Source organism: Podarcis vaucheri, assembly GCF_965113315.1.
Source record: "Podarcis vaucheri genome assembly, chromosome: 13".
Taxonomy (NCBI): domain Eukaryota; kingdom Metazoa; phylum Chordata; class Lepidosauria; order Squamata; family Lacertidae; genus Podarcis; species Podarcis vaucheri.
In genome coordinates, this window is record NC_138751.1 from 22,239,242 (window position 1) to 22,265,086 (window position 25,845).

The 25,845-nt window shown below is 45.6% G+C and overlaps 2 protein-coding genes across 8 annotated transcripts in view; both read right to left on the minus strand.

Moving 5' to 3' along the window:
* Window positions 1-189: 189 nt before the first annotated feature.
* LOC309517372 (prostasin-like) lies at window positions 190-8,940 on the minus strand. 2 transcript variants are annotated; one of them, XM_082196598.1, is made up of 7 exons: window positions 8,522-8,931; window positions 5,614-5,634; window positions 4,305-4,346; window positions 3,884-4,046; window positions 2,483-2,751; window positions 1,608-1,777; window positions 190-620 (listed from the first exon to the last, which is right to left on the minus strand). In XM_082196598.1, the coding sequence occupies exons 4-7, from the start codon at window positions 3,961-3,963 to the stop codon at window positions 375-377; spliced, it is 765 nt and encodes a 254-aa protein (XP_082052724.1). In that variant the 5' UTR covers window positions 3,964-4,046; window positions 4,305-4,346; window positions 5,614-5,634; window positions 8,522-8,931; the 3' UTR covers window positions 190-374. The 2 variants fall into 2 exon arrangements, with proteins under 2 accessions (XP_082052724.1, XP_082052723.1); XM_082196597.1 differs by lacking the exon at window positions 4,305-4,346 and having other exon boundaries at window positions 8,522-8,940.
* Window positions 8,941-18,227: 9,287 nt separating this feature from the next.
* Window positions 18,228-25,845, minus strand: part of LOC309517370 (serine protease 27-like) — a 30,417-nt gene continuing 22,799 nt past the window's right edge. For 2 of the 6 annotated variants that reach the window (XM_082196594.1, XM_082196590.1), the window contains exons 2-7: window positions 25,468-25,609; window positions 23,504-23,524; window positions 22,506-22,671; window positions 21,828-22,102; window positions 19,989-20,158; window positions 18,228-18,668 (exon numbers count right to left, since the gene is read on the minus strand). In XM_082196594.1, coding sequence (XP_082052720.1) covers window positions 18,423-18,668; window positions 19,989-20,158; window positions 21,828-22,102; window positions 22,506-22,671; window positions 23,504-23,524; window positions 25,468-25,525 — 936 coding nt within the window. In that variant the 5' untranslated portion in view covers window positions 25,526-25,609 and the 3' untranslated portion in view covers window positions 18,228-18,422. Of the gene's footprint in view, window positions 18,669-19,988; window positions 20,159-21,827; window positions 22,103-22,505; window positions 22,672-23,503; window positions 23,525-25,467; window positions 25,613-25,845 lie in introns of all 6 variants that reach the window. The other 4 variants (XM_082196592.1, XM_082196589.1, XM_082196593.1 and 1 more) reach the window with 2 other exon arrangements.

The window sequence follows — 25,845 nt, forward strand, 5'->3', positions numbered from 1 at the left end:
TAGCAGTAGATTGATGAGGTAAACAAACGTACCACAGACAAACCTGGACTGCATCAAAGACATTAACATAATTCAAAGAAATTAAATTTAACATTTTTCACCCACCTCTGCTGCGGAATTGATTCACATAATTTAAACTATCTCCGGGGATTTCCCCTTTAAAACTGAGTGATTGACATTAAACACCAGCACTATCAATGAGTTTATTTTTTCTTTAAAAAATGGGTAATGCAGATGTGCCCCAATTAATTTGACAGAAGTGGGAGAAGATTCCCAGAAACTCTACCCTACTTCACACAGTCCTTTTGGATATTTCCTAACAGAGTCCAGTTGGCAGTACCATCTGGGTTGCGGGCCAACAGAGAGATGGCACCTCAAGGGAGGGCCAGAGCGAGAGGTGCAAGGAAGAGTGTCATAATGGGGGCACTGTGCCATCCAGCATGGTTGCACGCCACAAAGCTTATGTTGGGTACGTTGTCGGAGATCCAGTTGGCATAGTAAGGCACTAAGGTGTAGACACCAGGGTGTTTGGGTTCGGCACAGCCCTCTCCCCAACTCACAACCCCAGCCAGGGTCCAACCCGCATCACACCTGCAAACCAAGGGTCCTCCAGAGTCACCCTGTGGAGAGAAAGAGAGAGGGGGATATGGCAGCTAGAACGTGACTATGGGAAGCCTCCTGAGACCAGATTTGGGTTAATGGTTAGATAAGTTGGAGTAAGGCTCAGGTCTCGCTTGCAAGCCAGGTGCTTGCAAGCCCCTATAACTGAACTCTCATTCCTACTCATGGCCATGGATAGCCTTCTCTTCAAGGAATTTGTTTATTCCCCCTTTAAAGCCATCCACGTTGATGGCTTGTGAGAACGAATTTCAATTTTAACTGTGCAATGCATGAAGTTGTATTTCCTTTCATCTGCCCTGCATCCCGCAGCATTCTGCTTAATTCGTTGGTCCTGGGTTTCAGTATTATGAGAGAGGCAGGGAGGCTAATTGTCTCTCTAGCCTTTTTCTTTATATCAGGCATCATTTTATACACCTCTAAATCATTTCACTGAGCAATCATTTGCTCTTGGCTCTGCCCCACCATGTTGACCCAGACCCTACCCAGTTTGCCACTGAAAGATTAGCTCCTTGCTCCCCTAAAAAAAGCTTGCTGGCCCCAACCCTCCAACATGCCTCTGAGTGAAATCGGGACATGCGCCTTTCGGAGTGGAGGTCCTGCGTAAATTAAGTGACTCTTCTGAGATTGTGCCCTCTCCAACGTTCATCTTTTGGGGCTGTGCTTTTGTGGGAGCCAAACTGGGACATCCCAGGAGCTCATCAGAAGCCGAGGTGGCTTCTGTAAATCAGGGGTGTCTGGGACAGTTGACGGGTATGGCTGATCCATGGACTAGGTCCAGGTCAGGAAGACTTGGCTTGGGGTTCTGTAGGAACATGTCTTTTTACAGTGCATTTAGTTCCCTGTCTTTTCTCAGGATACTGTAGAATCGGGGATAGAAGTTCCCACTGAGTAAACTTACAACACTTCTGAACAGTTGGTTTTCACTAATAATACTAGGCCCAAGACTGGCAATGGTTTTATGACATGTAGGATAGAGAGCATCTTACATGACAGGCATCCTTCCCACCTTCTGGGTAACCAGCGCAGATCATATCGTCTAGGACAGGATTCTGAGGCAGGTCTGGCGCTGGGGCACTGTTGAAGAGAGAGTTGCATGTGTCTCGGTCAATGAGGGGCACCTCCAGTTCCTGAAGTGTTTGTGGGGGTGGCAAGGCCTCTGCAGAAGACAAAAATTGGACAGCTGAATGAAAATGGATTAGAGGGTCTCTGGGGCTGGATCTAGACACGTCCAAAAAAAAGTTTCAGGAAAATGCGTTCTAAACTTCATAAAGGGAAATCACGTTGACAAAAGACGGGACCCCACAGCGCCATCTGGTGTCACAGTGTTATAACGCATATAAAGCACTTTTTATTTGCCAATGTAACTGAGTTCTGGGTGCCTCACACATACTTTTAACAGTGAGCACATTGTGGAAGAACACACCACACTTTGAACACTCAGACAAACCTCCGCCCCTGGTAAACCTGCACTGGGGAAGCCTGTTCTACTGCTTTTTAGAAGTAAACAGTACTTGGCTTGGAATACAGCAGCTGTGAAAGGCTGATTTTTCAGCAGTAATTGAATTTGGAAATGCTTCCCTGCAAATGTGGATCACGAACCCAGTTGCATACTTTCCCTCCAAAATAAAAGTAGTCATTCTAAGCAAGCATGAACAACATAATATTTAGTTTGGCCCTCAAAATTTAAAACAGATTTCTTCAACCAGGTTCTCCCTGGATACTTAGATTGCAACCCCCCATTGTCCCTGTCCATTGGCCATGCTGGCTAGGGATGATGGGAACTGTAGTCCAAACCATCTAGAGGGCACCATGTTGGGGAAGGCTGGTCTGCATGAGAGCATGCCCTGTCTCTCTTCCTCACCTCCGTCTTTAACCTGCCCCCAGCCTGTGACCCAGCAGGATGTGTCCATAGAGAACTGTGCAGAAGAGTTTGGCAGACAGACTGGGAGGATGTAGTCGTTCAAATCCAGTGAGGCCTTCAACTCCACTAAAGCGATATCCCCGGGAGAGCCATCATTGCCGTTATAATGCGGGTGAGAAATAACCTGTTGCACAGTAGTTACCACAAGGCTGGAAGGGGGGATTGAGAGTTGATAGGTCCCCAGCAGCACATCATACTGTCCGTAACCCCTGGAAGAGGGAAAACAAGAGTGAAAAGCAAGTGAAACAGGGATTTTGGTTTCTGTGCAACCTGAGATCCTGTCTTGCTGAGTCCACAAGCAAGACTGCTTCCTTTGAGTGGCTATGCTTTGTTGACCATGCCTTATAACACGACACATCTTTAAACATGCCACTATTCATAACATTCACCTCTACTCAGGGCCATCTAAAGTATATCTGGCGCCATGGTGCAAAGATCCTTCTGCCCCCCCCCCGTTTCCCAGAGTTGCCAACCTTTTTACGGCGCTACCGGCAGCTTTGTGGGGCTGGAGGAGGCAGGCAGCGGCTGGAGGGCGGCTCCTCCAGCAGGGAAGAGGCGGAGGCTCCGGGCGTGGTGCTGCTTTAGTGAGGCGGGCGAGGGTGGCAAGCTGATACCAGGAATCACTGTGCCTAGCCTCCGCCTCTTCCCTGGTGCCCATGCCATGGTGGGCACGGCAGGTGGAGGCTCCGAGCACGGCGCTGCTTCAGCGTGGCATGGCGGAGGTAGGCGAGGGCAGCGACCTGATGCCAGGAGGCTCCGCGTCCAGCCTCCACCTCTTCCCTGGCACCCTCCAGAACATGGGGCACTGGCGCCCTGCACCACTTGCCTCTATGGGCAAGTCACCCCATGCCTCTACTTTCCACTAGTCCTTGCCATAGGCTTGGTGGGATATACACTGGGGAAGAACGGCTCTATCATTGGGCAGAGGGAGGTGGCCACTTTGGGCAGAAGGTGCAATGGCAGCAGCTGTTCTTCCTGAGTCTGTCAGGTGTTGAGTGGACATGGCTGTGTGCAGCGTGTAGCTTGCCTCAGACCCCTAAGCTAACCTGCTTCCCTTAGGTGTGGTGGAGGAAGCTGTCCCACTGCCTGTGTTGTAGGAAGATTCAGCTGCCTGTCTAAGTCACTTGGGTACATAGCCTGGAGAGGATACCACCTTCCTCTTCAGCCCTGACACCATGGCTCACCTCATGGAACAGCAGGTTTTTGGTTCTCAAATGTTCCATCATTTTTGCAGCTGGTCTCTCAAAGACCTCCCTCCCTCCATCTGCCTGGCCTGACAGCTGCCTTTGGGACAAAGCTGCATAATGGCTCCCCAGTGACGTGCAGGTATTGGCTACTCACTTAACGAAGCAGTGAGCTGCAGACACCACCCACTTCTTGTTGATGAGGGAGCCTCCACATATAGGCTTGTTGTTCTCCATAAAGCTGACTTGCCATGGCCATGCGCCCTCGGGGGCTGGATTCCCTCCCACAATACGTGGAGATATCACAGACTGTCCACAGACTGTGAAAAAGAGAGAAGAAAGAAAGGTAGATTGTAATGATCACAAAAACTGAATTCTTACAAGGCAAGATGTGAAATGAAACGTCTCAATTTGCCTTGGCAAATTTATTTGTATAATAATTTCTAAGTAACATTTCCAGTGACTGCTCCTTTTGGGTATTGAGGAATATTTCCCCCCCGGCAAGTAAATACTTTTTAGTGTGATCTTATATATGTCCTATCCAAAAGTAAGTCCCCCTGGAGTCATTTGGTACTTACTCCTAGGTGTGAAAGGATTGCAGCCTTATGATTTTGTTTCCCCTGAAAAACACAATCCTATGCACATTATCTTGCAATGTTGAATGTATGAAACACGTTTTATTACATTGCCGTCTGTATAAACAGGTTAGGCAGCATATAATCAAACCAATACTAACAGAACAACCTGGAATTGCTGACTCTTTTCATGTCAAGGTTCTCCTTGGGGATAAGATTGATACTATTACACTGGCGGTAGCAAAATTCCCAGGACCTTGGAGTAGGGAGGGCACCCCCCATCCGATCGACTAAAGATCCAACCCAATGCCATATCTGACACCAAGTTGTGACAATTGCTATGAGGCTGGCTAATTGCCTGAAAGGCCCAATTAGTCTGAAGGCAAATTCATCCCTGGTCCCAAATATGGCAACAGAAGGGTGGATGGAGGAAGCTGCCCATGACAGAAGGCTGGGGCCTAAGTGCAACTGGCTTTTGTGGCCAGGGAGTGAACCAGAGGGAAGAGGTTTCCCTTCTGGTCCGCTCCCTACCAATGCCCCCGAGGTTGCCTGTGATTGGTTGCGAGTGTGGGTGAGCCCCACCACTCAGTGCGGCTGACGGAGGAGGAAGTGATGTCCTCTCCTGGCCATGTCGAAGCCAGAAGGCTGCCACAAAGTGCCTCGGCTGCACCACTCCTTTCCAGCTTGCGGTAAGCAGTCTTTCTGGAAAAATGCAGTTATGTCTGTGGGACACCTTGTTTGCTCTGCCTGTCTATTTGTAGTGGTCTAGATTCAGTACAACATGTGCGAATTGGATCTACAGCAGCCTCACATAACCTGTGGCCCTCCAGATGTTTTTGGACTGTGACTTCTATCATCTTTGACCATTGGCCAGGCTGGCTGAGGCTGATGGGAACTGGAATCTAACTACATCTAGAGGACACTAGGTTGTGATAGGCTGCGATCAGAATTTGGACTGGATGACTGTTAGGTTTGTATCATCACTATAATTCCGAGAGAGCTTATTTTTGTTTAACCATTCACTCTCCCTCCGGCCAGTGAAATTCCTGTACAGTGGTACCTCAGGTTAAGAACTTAATTTGTTCTGGAGGTCCGTTCTTAACCTGAAACTGTTCTTAACCTGAGGTACCATTTTAGCTAAGGGGGCCTCCCGCTGCTGCCGCGTGATTTCTGTTCTCATTCTGAAGCAAAGTTCTTAACCCGAGGTACTATTTCTGGGTTAGCGGCGCCTGTAACCTGAAGTGCATGTAACCTGAAGCATATGTAACCCGAGGTACCACTGTACAAAAATAGTTTCCAATATATTACATACCTGCTTCGGAGCTAGCAACATCTGGGGGGGAAAAGAGAAAATATATTTCAAATAAGAGACAATGCACAAAAATAAGTTTGTAGGTAAGAGCAGAAGGAAGACCCTGCCCAATTTTGTTAGAAAATTAATAGTCCTGACTTCATGCAGCACATAGTTAAACTATGGGATCTGCTTCCCCAGGAGGCATCGATGGCCACTATCTTAGACTATATCTGTGATGGCCCTGACTATATCTGTGATTAATGCATGTCATCTCAGGTGTAATTGCCTATTAGTCGGTGTTACTTGTCCAGTGAATTGCTGAACTTGTTTAGAGCAACAGAGAAACTTTTACTTATATGTATCTGTATCTGTATACTGTATATCTATATCAGCAAAAGCCTACAAGCTGTATATATCTACAGCCAGAACTTATTGAGCCTTATCTTCTGCAGGAGTAAACTATCTGAAACTTTCTCTTGATTGTGTGCAGTGACTGGTACTGGGAACAACTTTTACTGTGGGGGTATCTCACCTCAGATTCCCAACAGGTTTGCCACGAAAGAGGGTAAGTTTTGCAAGGGTACATACACACCATAATTTGCATTACAAGATCGAGAAACCCAGCCTGTGCATTCCATAAAATGACACATATGAAATATAACTGGAAGATATCTCTTTGTTCTAAAGGTCAGAACATTATTACAGTGGTTCATCATTAAGAGATAGCAGAATGCTGGAAGGTCTTCAGTTAAACATTAAATCAGCAAGCAGTGGGAACTTGTTCACATTCACGACTACTTAGTGGTCCTGAGCAAAGGGCTCTGCAGGACCAATATTTGTACGAATGAAAGTGAAAGCATGTCTGGCTATCTCAAGGAGCCAAAACAAAAAGAGCTTGGGTGAAATTTAGAGAGGAGAAGCGAGTTGGGGTGAAGATGTGCAGCCATAGGTGTCTGGGTGTGGGATTAGTTACTCCTTGATGAACCATACCACCCAGCTTCCATTTTAAAAAGATTCAATTTTTAACAAACACCCACATCTAAATATTTTTGTGCTAATGCTCTAGATCGTCCATAAATGTCAGATATGGGCGGGGTGATTGTAAAAAAATGATGGTGGTGTCATGCGGACATGGTGCAAGCACAGCAATGAAACTGTTTGGGTAATGGTATAAAAGGTTCATCTGGAAACACTCCCAAGTTTTGCACTTTGATGTGTTTTCCTTCCTTGTCAAAGGAACAAGTTGATGTGTGCATAAGAGGAAAATTGTCACGATGACCCTGCCCATCCCAGGTAGTAGAAGTTGGAGGGCCAGGGAGGTCGCACTTATCTGACTGGCCATCAACAATGTCACTGCGATGTATTGGGTGTGTGTGTGTGGGGGGGGGGTAAGGCAACACAGTTGACAGGACACCAACTACATGCTTCTGCTCTACCTCTGTGACTGCTATTGCCAAGGGCATGGTTTGAAAAAGGCACAGGATACAGAAACTTTGCGGAAGCTAAGCTGGACTATGTGGGGTCAGTGCTCGGATGAGAGACCACCGGTTAACCCTGCTCGTGTGACCTTCAGTTCCATGGCTAATGGGAAGGAAAATTAATAGCTAAATAATCCTGAAAACAGAAGTGCAGTCCACACCCTCCTCTTTTAATTTACCACAGACATGAATATGTTAATAAACAGACTAAGACAATGCAGAAATTATACCCCCCCAATTGCTGAGATGACTGAAAACGTTATGAATTTGAACAAGGGCTGTAATCACAAGATAGTTTGTTCCATTTTCCTGATGTTTTCCTAACTGTTAATATCCACATCTGAGCTTTCACATGGTATAAAAGCCATTTTCAGAAAAACAATGGAATATAGCACATGTTTAGTGCTCATTTCTGGGTTATTTGATTCCAGAAAAAAAATCTGTTTGTAGCCTCCTTAACCCTGAAAATCACAGACGTAAAGTGATGGAATTTGGGGCAGTATATCAGTGACGCCCTGCTGTTTTTGTGGGAGAATAATGGGGGAACAGAAGCACCCATGTGCAGAAGGGGTGGGGAAGTAGAAGCACTGCCTGATGACATTGCTTGTTCTGTTGTACACACCCACTGGTGTGAATGCAATTGGGCAAGACATGCCGGTATATTGGTCAAAAAACTACAGTTCCATAACACAGCATGTACTTCAGTGGGAAAGGAACATTAGGAAACAGGACAGAATCACTAGCATTATAAAAACAGGAAAACTAATGCAATATTCCCCAGGTGTGAATGCACCCAAGGTCTCATCACATTTTGGAGGGAAGAAGACAGACATAGATCCTAAGTGCCTCGAAATGGCTTTTGAAAACAGATTCTCTGTCCTGAAAACAAATGTTTTAGAATGCAGTGAATGCATGTCAAAATCCCCTTAACCACATATACTATCCACATCTCTTCACCCTTTGTGAGTGCATCTGAGAGTGTGCAGAGTGTCTCTATCTGAACCAGCTCCCCATAAAGGAGAAGGCTGAATATATGACTCTCTAGTGGTCTCATTTTCTTTTACACACCAAAGATGGTAATGGGGGAAGAGTCCTCTGCCTACAAATCAAACAGATAAAGCACCCCCTGAAGAATCCTGAGAACTGTAGTTTACCCTTTACAGAGCACCTTTAACAACTACATTTCCCAGGATTCGTGTGTGTGTGTGTGTGTGTGTGTGTGTGTGTGTGTGTGTGCACGCACTTTAATTGCGTGGTTTGTACACAGCCTGCATTCACCCTTGACTTGCCACAGACCCTGTATCTTTGTTTTACCTGTGTCACTGATTACTCAAAAACTCCCTTCTACACCGTCCTCCATCTTACTTCTCTTAAAGATGCAGGAAACTTAAGAGACTGACTCCCACATTCATTCCCGCCCCCCCTCGCCCCATCTTCCCATCAATCACCTTTCAGCACAATCAGTTGCAGCAGCCCCAGCAGCAGGGAGGAGGGCACAACTGCCATCGGCTCCCCCCTTTGTCTGCTTGCTTCAGTGGTCTTTCTTTTGCCGTGTCCTCGAGATAGTTCTGCTCCAACCAGTTCTTGGTGAAAGCTGCTTTGCTTCAGTTTCGGTCACCTGTGCTATACAATTTCATGTCCAAAGGTGAAAGGGCATTGCTGGAGGCATTTTCCTCTTCCTTGAGCTCACAGGAGCCTCCCTGAGTTCTGGGGGGGTGGAGATGCAACTTAGAAGCCCGGTTTCCCTGAATCCTTCCTCTCGGCCATTCAGTAAAACTCCTGGCTTTCTCCCAATTACCTGAGATCTCCCCGCTCCCCAGTCCTATTGCCGGTGTGGCCGAGCTTTCTGGCAGAGCTCCTGCGGCAAACATTCCACAGTGAGATGCTGTGATTGGGCACGGCCGTCCCTGTTGAAACTCTACCTGCCCTGTGACGCCGGCAGGTGCACGGACGTTCTGGTGCAGGGGGCACCCTCCCTCCCCGCCCTCCAGGCCTCCTGCACAATTGACGGCCCAAACAGAGCTCAAGTTCTCCTTCCCATTATTCTGCAGCAGACGCAGCAGGGAAAATAGCTGTCTGTGTACAGCAAACAGGTATGAGGTAGAGAGAAAATATGCACCCCCTGCGTCCTCCTTACTTCCCCTGAAGGGGGAGATGTGCAATGAAAAAGAATGACAAGGCTCACAATTCACTTTAAGGCTGTGTGTGTGTGTGTGTGTGTGTGTGCGCGCACACACACACTCACTCACTCACACACTACATTTAAAGCACATTTAAAACACATTTCCCACCTCCAAGAGTTCTGGGAACTCACAGAGCTACAATTCCCAGAATGCTTCCCAACTCCAGTTTCCAGGAGTCTTAGTGGTTGTGGTGGGATGTGCTTTAAAAGTACAATAGTATCAACTCCCGAAGCCAAAAATTGGGGCAAAACAATGATTTCCCAGAACAAAGGATTTGTTCCTGTTGCAGCATATAGGAGCCCTGTCACTTTAACTGCTAGATACTCCTTCCCTCCCATAGCTGAAGCATAGTTCAGGCTCCTTCCCTTTATGAATTAACTATTAAAAAGTTATAAATTTCTGCCTGTCTGTTTTATGGTCTCCTTCCTGGCTGCATTAGCAGGTAAGTGGTTTAATATTCAATCCAAAGATGGTATTTCTAACCTCTGTGGAGAGAAACGTCTGAGTTCATTGCTTAAATAGATGGAAGTTACTTTCAGAATAAGCACATGGCTTAAACAGAGGTCTGATGATGTTCCTTCGACCACCTTCCTTCCCTCTGAGGGAAGGGCCTTAGCTTGGGGCTAGAGCATCTGCTGTGAATGCAGAAGGTCGCAGGTTCAATCCCTGGCGTCTCCAGGTAGGGCTGGGAGAGATCTCTTGCCTGAACCCCTGGAGAGGCACTGCCAGTCAGTGAAGACAGTACTGAGCTTGATGGACCAAAAGTCTCACTCAGGATAAAGCAGTTTCCTGTATGTTCCTGCAATTCCCCCCTTAAATGCTACTGACCTCTCCTCAACGCTGCCGCCTCCCCTCTCCAGGAAGAAAAGCGTTCTCCATCCGCTGCAGCACCCTATCTGGCTCTTTCTGGACTCACCTGTCTGAAAAGACTGTATACCATGAAAGGTTGTTGATTTTGGAGAGAAGGAGGAAAACACACACACACACTACATTCTATAAATACTCAATCTCATTCTTTCCGTACAATTACACCACACCTAAATCACTTCAAATAAAGACATTCGCTTCCTGGTTTGAACAAAGAGATGCCATCATTCATTTTTGTTTTTTATTTTGAACTGGCTGCCAAGAGTTTGACTCAGCATGTGCAGAGTGCCTTTGACACGCACAAAGTAGCCTCGTGTAGTGAAATCAAGCTGTCAGTCTACTAGGCTACGAGTGAGCATTTCTGGGAGTCCAGCTAGACACACGGCCAGCAATTGCGCAAATGAAGAGGATGTCCCTACCATTAGACAGATTGAGGTGGCTTCCTTGGGTGGCAGATGCCTAGGGCAGTGGTGGTAGTTCTCCTGCCATTCCTCCTGGCCCTCTAGCTATTCTCCTCTATTGGAGCACATAGCTGCCTGTGCCACACAACCAGCTCTCTGCCCCTTAGGCTATCATGCTGCTCTGAGGTGAGGTGGAGGACTCTATCCTGCCCCCAAGGCTGAAGAGCCAACTTCCAGCCCAGTCAGCTGGAATGGAGGGGGCCGCCATTTTGTTCTTTGCTTCAGGAGACATTCACACTATATATTGAAAGCACTATTGCACCGCTTTAACAGTCATGGCTTCTCTCAAAGAACTCTAGTGTGTTAAGAGCATTGTTGAGAGACCCTTTCATAGAGCTATAATTTACAGACTGATGCCTTTGACAATATCTCTTGGAGTTTTATGATAAAGAATCTTCATGGGATGGGGGTAGGCCAAGGTTTTGAGAATGGTATGACGGCAATATACTCTGAACAAAAAGCTAAATTGATTGTAAATAATCTAATAACTGAGGAACTTAAGATAGAAAAAGGTACACGACAGGGATGCCCAATTTCCCCATTGCTTTTTATTTCAGTTCTGGAGGTGCTGCTGAATATGATTAGAAGTGACCAGCAGGTTAAAGGAGTGCAGGTCGGAGCCAAACAGTATAAGTTAAGAGCATTCGCAGATGACCTAGTATTGACTTTGCAAGAGCCAATCACTAGTACGAAAAAGGTTCTGGATATAATCCAACAGTTTGGCCAGGTAGCTGGATTTAAGTTGAATAAACAAAAAACCAAAGTTTTAGGGAAAAATTTAACAGATATGGAAAAGGAGAAATTCCAAGAGGAGACAGGGTTGACGGTGGTCAAGAAGGTGAAATACCTAGGGGTTTATTTGACACCTAAAAATGTGAATCTATATAAGGATAACTATGAAAAATGTTGGTCAGAAATTAAAAAATATCTAGAAATATGGTCAAATTTGAAACTATCAATGTTAGGCCGAATTGCAGTGATTAAAATGAATGTATTGCCTAGGATGTTATTCTTGTTTCAGACCTTGCAGATTCTTGACAAGATGGAATGTTTCAAGAGGTGGCAGAAAATATTTCGAAATTTGTCTGGCAGGGCAAAAAGCCCAGAATTAAATTTAAAATACTGACAGATGCTAAGGAAAGAGGGGTTTTTGCCCTGCCGGACTTAAAATTGTATTATGAGGCAGCAGCGTTTTGCTGGCTGAAAGAATGGATGCTCCTCGAGAATACAGACATTTTGGATCTGGAAGGCTTCAATAACGCATTTGGTTGGCACGCATACCTATGGTATGATAAAATTAAGCTGCATAGTGCCTTTAAAAACCATATTGTCAGAAAAGCATTGTTTAATGTCTGGATAAGATATAAAGATCTATTGGAAAACAAAACCCCTAGATGGGTGTCGCCAGTGGAGGCCAAGACAGTGAAGAAACTCAATATGGAGGTCGGATGGCCGAAGTATTGGGAAATCTTGGAACAGGAGGGAGATAAATGGAAATTACAAAGTTACGAGAAAATGAAACATAAAATACAATATTGGCTTCAATATCACCAAATAATGGAGTGTTTCAAACAGGATAGGAAAATTGGCTTTCAGGTGGAAAAATCAAAACTAGAGACTGAACTGTTAGAACCCAATACTAAGAATTTATCAAGAATGTATAACTTGCTGCTGAAATGGCATACACAGGATGAAACAGTTAAATCGGTTATGATTAAGTGGGCACAGGATGTTGGACACAACATTATGTCAGCTGACTGGGAATGGTTATGGAACACCGGCATTAAATTTATGGCATGTAATGCCTTAAAGGAAAACATTATGAAAATGGTCTATAGGTGGTACATGACCCCAGTCAAGCTGGCAAAAATTTATCATTTGCCCGATAATAAATGTTGGAAATGTAAAGAGACTGAAGGTACCTTCTATCACCTTTGGTGGACATGCCCGAAGATTATGGCCTTCTGGGAAATGATCTATAATGAAATGAAAAAGGTACTTAAATGTACTTTTCCTAAAAAACCAGAGGCCTTCCTCTTGGGCATCGTCGGCCAATTGGTGCCAAAGAGGGATAGAACTTTTTTTATGTATGCTACAACAGCAGCAAGAATACTCATCGCAAAGTATTGGAAGACACAAGATCTACCCACTCTGGAAGAATGGCAGATGAAAGTGATGGACTATATGACACTGGCCGAGATGACAGGCAGAATCCGTGACCAAAGAAAAGAGACGGCGGAAGAAGAATGGAGAAAATTTAAAAGTTATCTTAAGGACTATTATAAACTTGAAGAATGTTAGAGTGTTGTGGTTTTTAGGAATAAAGGGATTCAGCGATATAAGGTCAGAATACAGAAATGACTAAGATGACAGAGGTTGGAAAGTCATAATTGGGAGTTGCTATAAAAATTATGGACATTGGGATGCAGAAAGGGAGGGGTACGGGGGAGTCCCACAAAAGAGGTGTATGAAAATATGTTATGAAACTATACGTGTTTGTATGTCTTTTTAAGTGTTTGTTTTGTTCTTTAAAATTTTGTAAAACCAATAAAAATTTATATATATATAAAAAAATATAATTTACAGACTGATTTAACTATCAACCCCTCTTCTCAGGGAACTCTGCCTCCCAGGTGTTCTTTCCAGGGCCAGCCCCTTTCCGTGGAATTCCAAGTTTTATTGAAGGATGTTCTTCAGTTTCTGTTGCCTGAGGAGACAATTGAACTTGCTCCATTTTTAATCTTTTAATTAAAGGGCAATTTTCAGGGGATCAATTTGGTTTAGCAGCAACATAAGAAAGCTGAACACTGCGCTGTATTATTAAGATAACATTGTGCTTTGTAAGCAATATAAGAAGAGTTCTGTTAGGTGACAGCAGAGGCCTATGTAATTTAGCGTTCTGGTCCCACAGTGGCCATCTAGATGCCTATAGGGAACCTCAAAAGGAGGATATGAAGACAATAGCCCTCTTCTGCTTGTGTCACCAAAAGTCAACCCATTTACCAGACTGTAATGCAGAGGCAGAAACATATTTTGTTGAACTAAGTGCCCCTGCCCCATTTTGCCTGGCCAGGTTCTGCAGGGTATATGGTTCACTGGTAGGTAAAGGTAAAGGGACCCCTGACCATTAGGTCCAGTCGTGGCCGACTCTGGGGTTGCGGCACTCATCTTGCTCCATTGGCCAAGGGAGCCGGCGTACAGCTTCCGGGTCATGTCTCCAGCATGACTAAGCTGCTTCTGGCGAACCAGAGCAGCACACGGAAACGCCGTTTACCTTCCCGCCGGAGCGGTACCTATTTATCTACTTGCACTTTGATGTGCTTTCAAACTGCTAGGTTGGCAGGAGCTGGGACCGAGCAACAGGAGCTCACCCCATCATGGGGATTTGAACTGCCAACCTTCTGATCAGCAAGTCCTAGGCTCTGTGGTTTAACCCACAGCGCCACCCGTGTCATGGTTCATTGGTAGAGATGGCTAAACATGTCAGTTGGGGTTTCTATCAGTTTCTCCCCCCCCCCAGTTTTATGTTCAATTTGATCTATCTCTGCAGCAGTTTTTAAACATCACAAACCTTTCTGTGCATTTTCATGCATTTTTGCAAAAAAAAATTGCCTACTATAATGCATGATGTGCATTATTTTAATTAACGCACACATTTTTATGCATTTCCCCCTAATATACACATCGTTGTGGTTTTGGATTTTTTTTGGGGGGGGGAGTATGGATAATTGCATTTGGAGAAGTGTGAATTTAAGTAGATACCTGAGTTTTATGTACATATTGGTTTGGTTGGTGTAAATTCAGGCAGATGTGCATTAAAATGTGAAGGAAATTAATTTGATAAGTAAGGGTTTGACAGTTATTGAGGCTGTATGCACAGACACAGGACTTTATACCAGTGTGTCAATATTTCTACTTTTCTTTTCCATGTATATATGTGTATGTGTGGGATCATGAAAATCATCAGCATTTTAGTGTGTCTCTGAATATGCACATACCGTATTTGTAAAACCAATTTTCTCTAACATAATGCATTTTTAAAAATATTATTTCTGTGAACATATGCAGTTAAACACACACTTTAATATATGCATTTTTGTACATATTCATATTTTGGTGTGTGTGTGTATTGCTTTGGAAAGTGTAAATTATATAGGGTTGCCTTTAAATGTGAACCAGCGGCGTAGCGTGGGTTATCAGCACCCGGGGCAAGGCAATTACCGTATTTTTCGCTCTATAACACGCACCTGACCATAACACGCACGTAGTTTTTAGAGGAGGAAAATCCGTAGGCATGCCACCCGTAGGCATTCCCTCCATAACACGCATAGACATTTCCCCTTACTTTCTAGGAGGAAAAAAGTGAGTGTTATGGTGCAAAAAATACGGTAATTTGCGCCCCCTAACCCGGGGCAAGGCAAGTACAGTAATTTACTCTCCCAAGCAGCAGCAGCGAGGCTTCTCTTTCCCCTGCGCTCTCCTGGAGCTGCCTCTTTTCTTTCCTTTTTTCCCTTTCTCCAAGGCTTTTCGCGTTCTCTCCTTAATTGATTCCTCCTCCACACCGCAGCGTTTCCTGGCTGCTTCCCCCCCTTCCCCCCTCTCTCCTCCTCGCTCTGCTTGCCTTGCCCTGCCCTGCCTGAGGGCGCCCTGAAGAGACTCCGCTCTCCTTTTTGACCAGGCGAGGTGGAAAGGTCTCTTCCCGCCCCCTCGCCAGACTCCCTGCTCCGCTCGGCTCACTACCCAGGCGGCCAGTGGAGAGAGAGCCGCAATTACCATAAAGCTCCTCTCCCTCCGCTTCGCCAAGCTGTCAAAGCCCGGCAGCAGCGACAACGGCAGCAGCAGGCGCAGCCAGACCCCTGCCAGCCAGCCAGCCAGCCCGCCCGCCCGCCCGCCCGGCTTCCTCTCCTTTTTTTGCCCGCGGCAGAAGGCTTCGCTCTCCCCCTTCCGCGACCTCCTCGCCAAGCCGAGCGAGCGCGGGCTCCCTAACCCGTGGATTTTAGTAGGGGCAGAGAGCTGCTAGTGCGAGCGCCCCCCCGCCCATGTTGCGCCCGGTGCGGCCGGCCCCCCTGGCACCCCCCACGCTACGCCACTGATGTGAACAGAACTGAATTTCTCCGGTAGCCTCATTTGTTTCCCCAGATTACTGCCCATTCATATAGTCATTGTTGCTGAATATGTGGACAATTTCTGATATTCCATGTTGTTATCTGGCAGACTGAAAGGCTGTTGGTTTCTTACAGAAGAGTTAGAATAAGATACACCAAGGTGAATGTCACAACATGGGGCATTGGGTGGTCAGCCATTTTGTTTACCAAACCTGTTTCTACTGACATGTATTCACTTGGCATAGAAAGACACTGAAATGTACCAGTAGATGCCTTCACAGTATCTTCCCAAGCTCACAACCCCAGCCTGGGACCAACTTGAAATGGCAAACTAAGGCTCTTCCGGAGTCACCCTGTGGAGAAAGCTTTGGGAGATAGATCCCACAATGGCACCAGAGCCAAACAAGGTAAAGGAGATGGAATAAGTGTATCAATCAGGGATGGGGAACCTGAAACCCTCCATATGTTGTTGGGCTTCACCTCCCAGCAGTTCCATCCAGCATGGTCCATGGTCAGGGATGGTAGGAGTTGTTGACCAGCAACAATGGAAGGTCAGAGGTTACCAGTGTCTGGTTTAAATCTTTAGTATCTCCAGCATTTACTGGCGAGGTAGTTCTAGTGATTCTGTTAGCCTCTGCCCCTTCCCACAACATCTGGGCCAATGGTCTAACTCAGTACAATGGTACCTTGGTACTTGAACGGCTTAGCTCCTGAAGAAATCGGCTCCTGATTGCCACAAACCCAGAAGTGAGTGTTCTGGTTTGCGAACGTTTTTCGGAAGCCAAATGTCCGATGTGGCTTCCGCAGCTTCCGACTGAGTGCAGGAAGCTCTTGCAGCCAGTTGGAAGCCGTGCTTTGGTTTTTGAATGGTTTTGGGAGTCGAACAGACTCCCGGAACGGATTAAGTTTGAGAACCACTGAATAGACATGCATGCAGGATGCAGAAAGAAGAGGAAAAAGCTGAGCAAAGCATAAAGAAATGGAGGTAGTTGAAGCAGACAGAGATAGTACATAAAAACATTCTCTTTCTCTTTGTGTATACATACAAATATTAAAAGAGAAAAGAAGAAATACAAAGAATAAAGCAGTAAAACTATTGCTGGGATTTTATAATAATTTATTGATAATTTTAAAACCCTGAAACATCAGAAATAAAAGATCAAGTGACTGAAGAAATTGAATTTAAAGTTCATAACTTATTATGTTTTGTCCCAGGGGCTGAATTTATCTACCACTTGTTTCCACATCATTTAAAAATGTCAATTAAAAATGTTAATTTTCTTTTAAGAATGGAACGACAGGCATCACTTCCAGCATCACTGTAGAAGTCTGAAATATCATAGCTTCCAACTGATGTCCATGGATGGAAAATTCTCAGCTTCTTCTCCAAGTGACAATCCTGGGGTTCTTTGGGTGTAACAGTAAGGTGTCGTGGTTAGAGTGTTGGACTAGGACCTAGGAGACCAGGGTTCAAATTTCCAGTCAGCCTGTGGGTGACCTTGAGCCAGTCTTACACTTTCAGCTGAACCTACCTCACAGGGTTGTTGTGAGGATAAAAATGGGGAGGAGGAGAGCCATGTATGTCATCTTCAGCTCCATGGAGGGAAGGTGGGATCAAAATTTAATAATAAATGAGCGCTCACACCTCCCTTTGTGGGTGCCCTTGTGGCACCGCATGCAGCACCCGGAGCCACGTGGGAATCACAGCTGATTGGGCTGGCCCTCCTCCCTCTCGTCAGCCATTGGGGGTTCCCACCAAACCCCAGTTAAAACCTTTCCGTGGCTTTGGAGGCGGGGCCAGCCGAGCGGACCTTGAATGGACAGGCTTCCCATTGGTCCGCTTGAGATGCATAAATGGGAGGCGGAGCCAGCAGCAAGCATGCAGTCAGCTCTGGAGCTTCACTCACCCAACTCTCCCTTTGTATAATGCTTGATTGCAGGTTAACCATTATCCTTCCTGTTCAGCGGGCGTTGCTAGGGTCTTTTGATGGTTGCTGTTGAGGAGCCGGGAAGGAATTGCCTTCCCCGTAGCAATTGTCACAATTTTGGTGGTTTTTAGGCCTTGGGCAGAATCCTTTAGTCTACCTTTCCTAAATTGTGTGTGTGTGTGGGGGGCGTGAAATGGTGACTCACCCCCCCCTGCAGCGGCGATTCCAGGGTTCCCTCTTAAAGGGATTTGTGAAAAGGGAGTCACTGGCCATACATTGAAAGATTGTCAGTGATCTATGATTCTATGATTTTCTATGATTCTATGATTCTATGATTCTATGATTCTATCTCCCCTGCATTGCACGGATATGGGGTGGGCTGCCTGCGTACACAAGTGTCTTGCAGTGCACATTCCCCTATCCCATTAACCCCGAGGAGCCCCAGTTCCCCAGCTGGGGGGCTGGGAGGGATACATGCCCAATGCCTAAGCCAAGGTCTTCCTACATCTGAAAGGTTTAATAAAGTTGTAGCCAATTTTAATTCCATAACAAGTTGTCATGAGTTATTATTCCTTCTGATGGCCTCTCAGGGTGGGGTGGGAGGTCTCTGCCTGGGCACGGAATGCTTAAACTATGATCAAATGTTTACAAAGGAATTGAAATGTGGCAAGGCTAATGCCTGTATTAATCAGAGAGATGTAGGGGTAGGTTTCCCTACTGCATGTGGTGATTTAAACAGAGTCCTCCAGCAGCCTAAATATTCCAGGCAATTATAGGTAAGATGGAAAGCCAATAGATTGGTTTTTCACAGAAGGGCTAGCAGAAGAGATACCAAAGTGAATGTCACAACACGGGCGTTTTGTAGTTGGTCGCTTTTGCCGCCACTCCCATTTCTACCACTCATCTTGTCTTGGATCCAGTTGGCATAGAAAGGCACTAAGGTGTAGACACCAGGATGGTCACCTCCACCACAGTCAACTCCCCAACTTACAACCCCAGCCTGGGTCCAAACTCCTTCAAGTTGGCAAACCAAAGGCCCTCCAGAGTCACCCTGTGGAGAAAGAGATGGGAAGTAGCAGAGGATCTACGCTGAACACTCTGACATCAGATTCTGAATCCTGATTCGGTGAAGCAGCTGGAATCAGTGCGATAATCAGGGATGGGGGACTCCACCTCCCAACAGTTCCAACCCATGGTAAGGGGTGTTGGGAGTTGTAGCTGAGCAATATCTAGGCTCGTCCTCAAACTAGGCTTGTCCCACCGCTCTCGCCCAGGAAAACGTGCTGTTTATCACTGAATTGGAATGGACGTCAGTTTGTTTTTCTGCGGATTAATGTTAGCGGTAAACAGTAGGTTTTCCTGTGGAACATGGCAAGACAGACAAAAAACCACTTATGCCTAGAAATCATGGGACAAGCGGAAAACCTCTTGGACAAGCAGAAGTTTGGACGAGTTCCCAATGTCTGGTTTACATCTTTATCTTTATTTGCCACAATGGCAAAAATAACAGGGAAGATCAGAAACCAAGAAGGCAATAAATCCAATAAAGAATGGGGGGAATTTATAAGTTACCTGGGAGAACACTGTAAAGGGAGGATTTTAACAACACTTGTAATGTAACAAGAATTATGTTAAGAATGAGATTTTACGGAAAAATAGAGAACATTACTATGATGCAGTTGAAAAAGATTAACAATGGAACCCATGGAGGGAAGTCCAAGGATTCAGGGGCTACTATATGTTTAGGATTACAATTTTGGTTTGAATGTAAATGTTAATTGTAAAGTTGAATAAAAAATTATGATAAATCTTTATCACCTCAGGCATGAATGGACAAGATAGTTCTAGTGTTTTATGAAGATCACCCACTCTGAGACGCCACAGCTAATTCTCCCTTGGCCCAAGTAGGACCAATTCAGCCAGCTAGCCCTAATTGATTTTTTATTTTTATTGTTATTCATGTTTTTATACTGTATTTTATGCTGCTTTTATAATTAAGTGTTTTAAAGTGTTTTAAATTTGTTGTTAGCCATCCTGAGCCCAGTTTTTGAACCAGGGAGGGCAGGGTATAAATAAAAAAATATTATTATTATTATTATTAGTGATTCTGCCAGCCTCTGGCACTTGCAATATTGACCAAAGAAGCAGCATCACAATATTTAAGATGAAACAAAAGCAATAACACTTTGAAAAATAGTCTCCCTAGCTAGAGTCAAATTAGTAAGCAATGCCTAAGTACTATATACACACAATGTAAGTTCATACATACAGTAATAACATAAGGGATTTTCAAATGCCACCACGCCAGACCCTGCCTCTTTGTCTACCACCTGCAATGGCTGTATGAAGAACAGGTCATGGAACAACCTACCTGGCAGGAATCTTTCCCACCTTCTGGGTAACCAGCACAGATCATATCCTGCTTGATAGGATCCCTGCCCAGGTCTGGCACTGGGTGACTGTTATAGAGATTATTGCAGACTTTTCGATTTATGAGTGGCACCTTGACTTCCTGGAGGGTTCGTGGATCTGGCAAAGGCACTGGAAGAGAGAGAGAGAGAAATGGAAAGCGGTCATGGAAAGCAGAGGCAGAATAATTCAAGTGCATTCAGACACACAGACTTTTAGCAGTGAGTGCATGGTGGGTGTGCACTCACTACAGCTCAGAGCATGACATGTACAGAAGGCGGCCATACTGGTGCTTTCTTTGACATGCGCAGTGGGACATCATATTTCACTCAGGGGTGGCATGTCCCAATTTGGCTCCTGAGGAAAAACCGGAATGTGCCAATGTTGCTGCCACCCCCTGCCAAATCCTCTGTTACCTGGGTAACAGCAGCGATGGCAGGTTTGGGTGAGGTCTCATTAGATCTCATTGAAAGCTGTCACCACCACTGCCACTGCTTCTCTGCCAGTGGTGGAGTCTGTGGGGCCCTTGCAGGGGTGCTACCTCTTAGTGTTCTGCTGCCTGAGGCAGCTGCTGCAGCCTGCCTCACCGGTGAGCTGGCTGGGCTTCCACTACACCTAAGAGGAGCAGACTAGCTTAGAATGAAAGTCAGATAACATGGCTGTTTCACATCTCTCAGCGCTTGCCAGCTGAGACACCTGCTCCACTCTGCCTAATGGTAGAGTTGGACCTTGGGAAACTAAAAAAAAAATGCATTTTTTAAAAAAAGAAATCCTCATGAAAATCCAATCGCATACCAATGCAAATTTCTCCTAATATATGCATACATTTTCATTAACCCATGCATTTTTAGACAGACTTTACCTCAGCATTTTTGTACACATTACTTGGCTGCCAAACTGCGTAGCAAAATTCAGAGGGTGACAATATTTTCGTTTGAGTATGGTTTGGAGAAAGTGCAATTTAGGTAGGTTTGTCTTAAATGAAAACGGAATCAAATTTCTCTCCCATCTGTACTATTCCATGCCTCCTTCTTTCCTCCTGGAAATGTTGGGATTGTCCTTGGGATAGAGAGCTGTTCCCCCCAATTCATACTGTAAAGCACTGTAGAAAATGATGGCATGAAAATTCTGGCACTGAATTTGCCTCCAGAGTGTCAGCATTTTGTGGGAGAGATTCAAGCACATACCAGAATGTTAGGTTTGGGGATTCCAAGTGCAGTATGATCACATCTTGCACAGGTGTTCTGCGCATGCACAAAAATTGGTTATACCTAAACCCTTGGAGCTGCCCCATAACCAAACGAGACTGAATGCTCAAGAAGGACTAGAATTGGGGCCTTCTGGATATCATTTTTATTGTGCATTCCACTTTCAATACTGCTTGCGTCTGCAAAAGTTTTGGGGTGCACATCTTGCTTAATTTCCCATTGGTGCATGTTTTGTAACTTCCTGCTGAAATCCTTTAACTTCTGATATCACAAATGTACAGGGTCTCTTTTTTTGGGGGGGGGGTCCTACTTCTGTTGCACTATAGTGTAAAAGCGTCCTACCAGATAGTAAGAATGCTAGGACATTTTAGAAGCACTGCAGAAAAATGGCAAAAGGGGAATCATGTGTGGATGGCCCTGTATAAATCTACCACTAATACACTATTATAGCACAAACAACTTGTTGCAGAACGCACCCTCAAAGAAACACCAGTCTGGAGGCGCCCGTAATATTAACCACTATTTAAGCCTTATGCAGGTGAATCTGGATGAGTCCCAGAGTCTGAATGAGCCCTTTGAAGAACACCCCTCACCGTCAGATCGAATATCTCCCCATCCGGTCACCCAGCAGTATTCGTTCAAAGGGAACTGTGTAGAGGACTCTGGCAGGCAGATGGGGAGGATGTAGTTGGTGAAATTCACGGGGGACTTCAGCTTAATTAAAGCAATATCTCCACTGGAGGCATCCAGGCCATTGTAGTCAGGGTGGAGGATAATCTGCTCCACGTCAGACATCACTGCATTATCTGAGAGGTTTGAGAGCTGATAGGCAGCTAGGAGGACATTGTATTGGAACATGGACCCCATTCTGTGAATAGAAGGGCAAAACAAACAAACAAACAAACAAACAAACAGATGGATCTGTCAATGCTGACCTTTGAGTTTCTGCTTGTCACCCTAACCCTGGACTCCCCAAAGAACTATAATTCCAAGAGCTCAATTCCCTGGGAAGAGGGATGGATTTTGCGACCATTCTGAGAACTGTAGCTCAGGAGTCTCTTAACAACTCTGAGCACCTGTAACATACTATGGTCCCCAGGTTTTTTTGGGGGGGAAGCTACGACTGTTTAAAGTGACATGGTTCTGCATTAAATGTATTGTACACCTGAGACACCAGGTAGCTGATAGGCAAACAGAGGATATTAGCCCGCCCCTGAGCCATTTTTTGGGTGATGGTAACGGCTGCACAGCAATACCCATCAGATACTCACCTGTTGAAGAAGCAGTGAGCTGCTGAGAGCACCCATTGCTTGGCTATGAGGGAACCTCCACAAATAGGATAAAAGTTCCGTAAAATGCTGACCTGCCAGGGCCATGACCCATCTGAGGCTGGTTGGCCACCAACAATTCGTGGAGAGTTTATTGGTTGCCCACACCCTGTGAAGGATGAGGAGGAAATGAGAGGACTTGCTATTATGGTTTGCAGCACAGCCAAGTTGGAGCTCTTTGAGCAGAACATGACAAGGACATGAGGAATCAAAATTTCTGAATTTCAATTGGTTTTCCAGTCAGTGTTTATCATAAATAAGTCTCATTTTCTTCAATGAGACCCAGCTACACGTGGTGTTAATTATGTGATTTGCCATTGAGTGCAAAATCTTTGCATCCCCTCCACCCCACAAAGACTTGAATGAAAATTCACCAGCATTTTTGTACAATTTCCCCTAATGTAAACATTTTTGCAAAGCTATTTTCCCTACTATAATACAACTTTGTATGCCACTGCTAACACATGCATTTATTTACACTTTACCCTAGCATATGCATTTTTCTGCATATTACCTGACTGGAGAACTGCACTGTGAATTCTGGAGAAGGGAGAATTTGGAAGGACAGCTGTGTTTAAGTTCATGTATTGTTTCAGAAAATGCTAACCAGGTAGGTTCATCTTTAAATGTGAATTGAATCAAATTTCCCACCCAGCCACACAAAAGTCCTGCGGTTTCTACATCCCCCCACCACATCTTTTCTGGCAAGGAAGAGGCACCAATATGGTTCAAGGATGCTTTCCAAGCAGACAGAACCACTCAAGGACAGCGTGGAGCCTGGCTGGAGAGAGAGATGTAGGCTTTGGAGGGTATATGAAATGGGGAGAGCCTTGAGGACTGACTAGCTTCCCCATCCCTGTTTGTGGCTTGGCTGGATGTCTTAAGGAAGTTGGATGAAACTCCTGCACAGAAATGCTTCCAATATATGGAATTGCTCTTACCTGCTGTTGAGTTGGCAGCACCTGAGGAAAAATGAAAAAGCAGAAAAGGTACTTCAGGTAAGAAATAACAACAACAACAACATTTTGAGATCCATGTTTTCATGTGAATGTGTCTGCACAAGATATATATCTTGTAAGGAAATGGGCTGGGGCAGAGGCACAAACATCTAAAGAGGATTGCGGGGACTTGACGTAACATCCTGACGTCGCACACACAATGTTGTATGGAACCAGGGAACAGAGATGAACGCCCTTTGAACATTAAGTGGGCCCACCCCCCCTACAAAAATGCCCCCTGAAAGTGCCATGGCCTTGGAGAAGGTGACTATGGGGATGGGCTTGAAGGAGTTGTGGGGAGATGTGGGCAGTTCAGGTGTGGTGGGTATTCAGTATTGGCAAGCAGTGTGAATGGGGGTACGTTCCCTAGGGCTACAATAGAGCAAAGGCTCTCAGAGCTTTTAGATGCCGCTACTTAGCAGCAGCAGGGGTACAAGAGAAAGCTCCTAGCATAATTCTTCCCTCTAAGTTTAGTAGAGGGCAAGTTTGCCCCTCCACTCTTTCAGTTTAGAATGAGGGACACATGATGAAGCCAGGTAGACTTGACTCTCAAAATCCTTTGCTCTTAGAAATAAGAATTCTGTGTTATGCTGAGTGTGTGGTTTCCTCTCCTCCTCAAAGCAACAACATTTTTTGTGATTTGGTGTGAAGGAGAAATTCTGATTTGATAGCTTCCCACCTTTGTATTGCACGGCTTAAAGGTGCAAGATGCATCAACCTTGCTGAAGTTAAGATGTAGTTAATGTGAGATCCCCTACAGAAGCTGCTTTGAGCTACAAGGAAGAAATGTAGTGGCAAACTTTTTATTTAAAATATGTTTATCGCTCCAGATTCCCTTCTTGTCCCCTAAACATAGCTGTCAACTTACAGATTTGAAAATAAAGGACCAGCAGCCTCGAAAATAAGGGATCAGCAGCCAAAATAAGGGATTTTGCTTAGCTTACATATAAATCCGCCACTGATGGAACCATGCATCTTTTGCTGCGACTGACTTGTTTTGCAGAGGGTTGGACTAGATGATCCTAAGGGTCTACAACTCCAACCAAAGAAGAGTGGCAGACAAAACTGATGAACGACGTCCAGATGGGAAAGCTTACAGGCAGAATTAGAAACCAGGAAGAGGACCTCTTTCATAAAGAATGGGGAAAGTTTATGATTAGTTGAAAAGCTATTATAAAGAGTTACATACGTTGGTAGGATTGAAAGAAAACTTGTAGTAAAAATTTGAACTATGGATGGACAAATGATTTATAAAAATAGAGTTAAGAAAGGGATGCAGAGGGGGAAATCACTACATTAAGATGCTGCACTGGTTGGAGGGTATGCTAAGCAGCACGTCGGGGCTGCTGTTGTCCTGGCGTGAGGAGTTCCATCGGCCCTTCCCCGCCCAAGAGAGGGGGGAGGTAGAGAGACTATCGCCTACGCCTCCTGCAAGCCCGGCATGAGGTGGTTGCAGTGCTGCGGCAGCCGCTGAAGTGTCGCCCTTCTGCGTCCCTCCCCACCCCTCCTCTTCCTCCTCCCTCAGGCCGCCTCCTCAGCCACAGCTGCCACCTCCAGCTTCCCCTGGCAGCGTGGCGGAAGTCTCACAAGAGAGGGGCTGCCTGCTCGCCCTGCGCCACCCATCTCCTCACAAAGCTCCCTTGAGGGGGAAAAGGGAGAGATGGAGATGCGGCAGCTTCTGCGTGAGCTCTCTCTCGCGGCGGAGGACCCCGAGCCGCTGCTTCCCTCCCAAGCCGGGCAAGCATGAAACCCGGGAAATTTAAGGGACATCATCAATAAGGGACAGCAGTGGGACACAGCGCTGGGATAAGGGAGTTTCCCGCCAAATAAGGGACGGTTGACAGCTATGCCCCTAAACAAAGGCTACATGGAGGGGATTTCTGCATTTCCCAAACCCTATAAGTCACCTTGTAGTATGGTCAGCTGCAAAAGCCACACAACCAGCGTGAAAGACACAGTTGCCATGGCTGTCCCTCTTCTGAAGTGTCCTCTGAGTGGTTGAGCACCAGGCGGTTCTGGATAACTGACGCTTTATTTCAGTCTGGGTGTCTTCTAGGATAAAATACAGTATCAAGGGTGAAAGGATAATGCTTCCTTCATTGAATCCAGAGATGCAGCACAGAACCCCCAAGTCCCTCAATCCTCTGGATCCTGGCAGCACCCCAAATCGCTGCTGACCTCCTGAGACCTCCTGTCTCCTTCATGCCTTGGGCTATGGTTGCCAAACTTTCTGGCAGTGCTTGAGTGATATTATGGATTTGGAATACTTAGATAAAAAGTAGTAT

Coding starts and splice junctions, on each gene's coding strand:
- LOC309517372 (XM_082196597.1), bottom strand. CDS start 8,579: ATGGCAGTTGTGCCCTCCTCCCTGCTGCTGGGGCTGCTGCAACTGATT. Junction 4,047..5,613: donor TGTTGCTAGCTCCGAAGCAG/GTATGTAATATA, acceptor TCTTTTTCACAG/TCTGTGGACAGTCTGTGATA. Junction 621..1,607: donor GTGGGAAGGATGCCTGTCAT/GTAAGATGCTCT, acceptor TTCTCTCCACAG/GGTGACTCTGGAGGACCCTT.